Source organism: Formica exsecta, unplaced genomic scaffold, assembly GCF_003651465.1.
Source record: "Formica exsecta isolate Colony F162 unplaced genomic scaffold, ASM365146v1 scaffold394, whole genome shotgun sequence".
Classification (NCBI taxonomy): Eukaryota; Metazoa; Arthropoda; class Insecta; order Hymenoptera; family Formicidae; genus Formica; species Formica exsecta.
Window position 1 is genome coordinate 1,026,168 of NW_021851177.1, and position 4,908 is coordinate 1,031,075.

The 4,908-nt window shown below is 34.1% G+C and overlaps 2 protein-coding genes across 2 annotated transcripts in view; one reads left to right on the forward strand and one right to left on the reverse strand.

Moving 5' to 3' along the window:
- The window catches only part of LOC115239774 (probable tRNA (guanine(26)-N(2))-dimethyltransferase), a 15,675-nt gene that overhangs the window by 2,694 nt on the left and 8,073 nt on the right, over positions 1-4,908 (forward strand). The window lies entirely within an intron of this gene.
- On the reverse strand, positions 7-4,342 carry LOC115239772. The gene is made up of 5 exons (XM_029814482.1): positions 4,190-4,342; positions 3,409-3,633; positions 1,302-1,409; positions 943-1,080; positions 7-511 (listed from the first exon to the last, which is right to left on the reverse strand). The coding sequence occupies exons 1-5, from the start codon at positions 4,266-4,268 to the stop codon at positions 252-254; spliced, it is 810 nt and encodes a 269-aa protein (XP_029670342.1). The 5' UTR covers positions 4,269-4,342; the 3' UTR covers positions 7-251.

The window sequence follows — 4,908 nt, forward strand, 5'->3', positions numbered from 1 at the left end:
TATATATATGTTGCAAGATGAATAATTTTTTAATTGTATAACGAATGACTTTGTTTGAAAATATATCTGTTATAGAAAATCGAAGAGCAGAATTCGAAAAACTTATAGAAAAGGAACAAATTTCTTGCACTATCGTGGTATATATCGATTAGGAAAATATTGAAATTTAATTTCTATAAGGATCGCAGAAAGGATCGAAATATAGTGATTATTTATCAGAAATGACCTTAAACCTCGAAGGCGTCCCACTGCTACGCGATCATGGCAGCGATCGGGCTGAAGCGCATGATCTTACTGAGGAGGATCCAGGCGACCGACGCGAGGGCACAGAGAGTGACTCCACCCCATCCCAGGTCCATGCTCCATGCGGTAGTGAACTTTCTGGCCTTGAGGACGCTGCGAGGAACAGGCATGCCGACCACGCCGTCCTCAGGACCACCGTCCACTACTAATTTGGTCCCGTGGTCTCTCTTGAAATGAATGATCGTCAGCGTAAACAATGCAAATGTTGCTGAAATGAAAATCAGCGATAATCCTAATTTAATCGCCATTGTTCTGATAATACAATATTATAAAGTTCATAGGCATATTTTTTTTCTTTTTCTAAAATATATAATTTATCTCTTTGTTAGTATTCTATCCAAGTTTCATTCGGATAAAGAATTTCATTTCTGATAGATACAGCCATTTCAATACTTGTTTATTTAATAAAATATTTTTTTATTATATCGAAGTCAAGTGATATTTTGTGATATTTTGAAAAAGTAGAGACTCTCGATAACAAATGGAACGAAATCTTTTACTTGAAATCTTGGTACATCACCAATCTATCAAAATTATATAAACAGTTATACCTCTTTGCAAGGTATATTTGAAGTTTTGATACATCAATCAAAATTATATAAATAGTTAAATAATATAAATAGTTAAAATTATATAAACCTGCAAGGAGATACATTACTCCCGTCACGAGCACGGCTGATATTTGATGCCTGCACAGTCCGAAAAATCCTATAAGCGCGGCGCATCCTAGAATGATTAGGCACACTAAAGAGCATGAGATACTTAGATTCTGCATTCCTGAAACAGAATGTGGATCTTGCGATCATTCGTATCAATCGATCCTTATAATTATGTTATTTCTGTATTTCCCGATTGACTGCAAAATAGAAATTGTGTATAAAAAGGGATTGTGTAAAATGATTAATTATCAATCATGTTAAAACAATATATTCTGGGATACAAGGTCAATATTGCACAGTATATGGCTCAATTTAATTTGTTGTTTAATATTTACTTACGATTTTGCCAAGCTACGCGTATTTCTTCATGCGCTTCAATCGGTGTCAAGTAATTGATGCATCTCTCTTGCGGGAAACCCACCTGACCTAAGAGCTGTATCTCTTCCTCTAAAAAAAAAACAAGGACAATTTGTTGATAAGCTTAATTGTTGATAATCTTTACTTTTTCCCATTTAAATAGATAAAATTTTGCTTATTGTAATGCGAATTGGTCATCAAGATGGTTCTCTCAAAATCATAAAAAAAAAAATCATTGTAATGTAATTTTTTTTACTTCTGACAGATATTGTATGAGTTCTCATCCTGTCCTATCTTTTATCGTTTTTTGGATGAGGAACATAATTCTTTTAGAAGATTTATATAGCTTATAGATATGTGAATTAAATTCATACACATAAAATATGTTTGAATTCAGATATTTTTCATTTATCTAAATTAATGTTATATTAAACACACAATTTTGGAATTCTTCAATTAAAATATTACGAGAAAATTTATCAAAACCTTTTCTCTCTCCAGCGTTTTGCTGATACTGATTTTTCGCATATATCATTCAATTGACAGAGAGCAAAAAAAAAATAATAGCGAAAGAAAGCCACATTTATTGTTGTTTCAAGCGAAAAGTTGTCGAATTATGAGAAAGCTATATAAAATAAATGTGATATCTTGCGATTTTTGACATATCGCATCGTCGTACGAATCATTAACACCTTGGCCGTGTGATATAAATGCTATGCGCAAAAACGGGGCAGTGCTAGGTACTGTACTTGGCGTGTTCAGGTACTATAAAGGTAATTTTCTGACAAAAATAACTAAATGAGAAGCTTCCGAATTCTTCGAATAATCCACAAGGTTGCACACGTTCGATTAAATGAAAAAAGATACACATCGACTATATTTTTTTATCGTTGCAACTTTTTCCGCAATCGTGTCTATAGATATTGACATACAAGATGTTCGAAATCCATCGTGCCATACTTTATTTATTTTTAATCTCAATTTGTGAAATTCTTGTATCAATTTTGATTAATTCATGAAATTCACGATTTTTTCCTTAACAAAAATACATATCGGTTTATAGTTTTCAGATTTTAAGCAACTAACAATGAATGAAGAAAGAATTCTGTGGGATATATGCTTCAAAGAGCTGCAAAGAAAGCGTAAATTTAAATAAATTTAAGTGAAAAATTGGATTAGCGATGACATCGACTATAAATTTTATCAGGAAAAAAAGTATTTTGTTTAGAAAAATTATCTAAAAATCATTATGACCGTTAAGAACTTTCTCCAAAATCTTATGATTCTTTTTACAAAGCACTTTGTTTTAAAATTAATATAGAGATTTTATTAAAAATTATTAAAGAGGGAAACCATTTTTATATACAAGAGAAATTGATAGAAAAATTAATATTGTTTTGTAGAAATGCGATAAATATTTTTTGTGCTGGAATTTTATCGGAAGGATCATGTTTATGTTGCACATACACGTGACTATATTTAGATGCTACCTTGACTCTGTCCGGAGATATCGAACCGCCGAATCGCACAGTTTGAACAGCACATCCATACGATCGCGTGACCGTGAGAGTTTTGTTTTTTCAGTATATTTGAGCAAAACGACACGATCCTATTAACCTAGACCTAATCTTCGTTCGTTTACCGATTCTCAAAATCGATAACGTTTCTATTGGCCGACAAACACGAAAAGAAAATATGAACGGTGTCAATATATGAGAATTTTCAATAAGATATCAGAGAAAAATAAAATATGTGATTCTGGCTTTTCATTTAATCGTGAATAATATTTTTCAGTAATTTGCTTATTATTTTGATATCTTTGGCAATATACAATAGCAGCACTTGCAAGTAATTAAAATCATAACATGGAAAACATCCATAACTCGTAGATTACTCTCATGAAATAAATAATAAAGTTATGTATATTTTTTCTTCACATGTCTAAGATAATATATTAAGAAAAATCTCAAATCGCATTCTTTTTACCGTTATTCTCTAAAACACATTAAAAGGGGAGGGGGAGAGAAAGCCGTTTATGAATAAAAAAGTTGATTGCAACATATAATTTTAGAATTGTAACAATTTGTACCTGACAATGTAACACACATAATCCATATCCCGCCGTGCATAGGAACCAAAAAGGACGAACTTTTGGTAACACGATTAGTTCGATGATTAACGGAAGACTTTAGCATTGCCACCTGACCGTCCAGATACCACGTGAGATTGATGTTTGCGTGAGATAGATCTTCCTTGTCCCAGCTGATCTCTTCCCAATGATCCGACATTATCGCACCACATAAAAGCCCCGTCGCTGAGAAATGAAGAAAAAAATGCAATTATTCGACGGCATGAAAAATTTCTCGTGTTTATCAAGTTTTATTTTAGATAAAGTTTCTCTTTTATAAAAAGAGATCAGAAAATTTCTGTCTAAAGTGTCGAAGTCAGTCATGAATATTGTGATTAATAATATAGTTTGAGATTGTACAATTTTATTTTCACATTTAAACACATCTACAGCATTTATGTCATCAATTATGAAAGAAAAAATGAATTTTGTAATAGCGCAATTTAAAATAGAGATTTTTATTTTTATTACACTTTTTTATCGTTAAATGTTTCAGTAGACGCTTCTTCAAGGAGACGCGATAAATATCAAGATCATGCTGGGGTTTCATTATTCCGATTGAAGTATATATACTTATCGAAATATATGTAACTCGCGTCGTTTCTTCTATCACGAATTTCTTTTTAAGAAAGATGCACAGCGCAACAGATCACACATGCTCCTTATGCATCATAAGAGAGGCTGAAGTTGGACGTAGAGTTTATTTTTCGCGGAATGCGAAAGAAAAATATCTCCTCTTTACCTGCGAAAGTCAACACGAGGGTGGCGAAGAGGAAGACGAGGCGCGGACCGGGGCCCCGGGGTACGCGGGTCGGCTCCATCTGTTCTCGGACAGCGGCGCCCAAGGCGACGCCTGCAAGCGTCGCTCGCGTCCCCCGACTCGTTACTGGCCGATGTACGCCCTTGGAACTCGCTCTTTCTTTCTCTATCTCTATCTCTCTCTCTCCCCCTGGACATCCTCGCGATGCGGACGCCCTCGTCCTTCCGCGTCGAAGCGCCACGATGAATCGACCCACGCGGAGAACCACCCTCGTCCGTTCTTCCCCACCCGTGGATGCTGCGGATACCCGTCTTATCACCTACATGCCGTTTCTACGTCTTGCGAATAATCGATTTTAGCTCTAGCTAAAGCAATTGAAGAGTGAGATTGAAAATAAGATTGCTTTATGATTGATTATATTGAACGTCATTTGATCGTGTACGCGCTTGTTTCATTAATTAAATTCGTAGACAAAATGTATTTAAATTCCTGATCCGGTCATACGGATTAATATTTTCTTTCAAGATTTTGTTCAAATTTCAGAATTGCAAACTTTAAATTACAGTTTTTTTTTTTCTTTTTAGTACAATAAGGGGTATAACACACACGTATTTTGTTTAGGATCTCTAAAGATTACCTTTAAAAAAAGCATTTAATTTGATTCTCGGTGTGCGATATGCATACATAACAGTATTAGGGAA

Coding starts and splice junctions, on each gene's coding strand:
- LOC115239772 (XM_029814482.1), bottom strand. CDS start 4,268: ATGGAGCCGACCCGCGTACCCCGGGGCCCCGGTCCGCGCCTCGTCTTC. Junction 3,634..4,189: donor CCTCGTGTTGACTTTCGCAG/GTAAAGAGGAGA, acceptor TTCATTTCTCAG/CGACGGGGCTTTTATGTGGT. Junction 1,410..3,408: donor TATGTGTGTTACATTGTCAG/GTACAAATTGTT, acceptor TTTTTTTTTTAG/AGGAAGAGATACAGCTCTTA.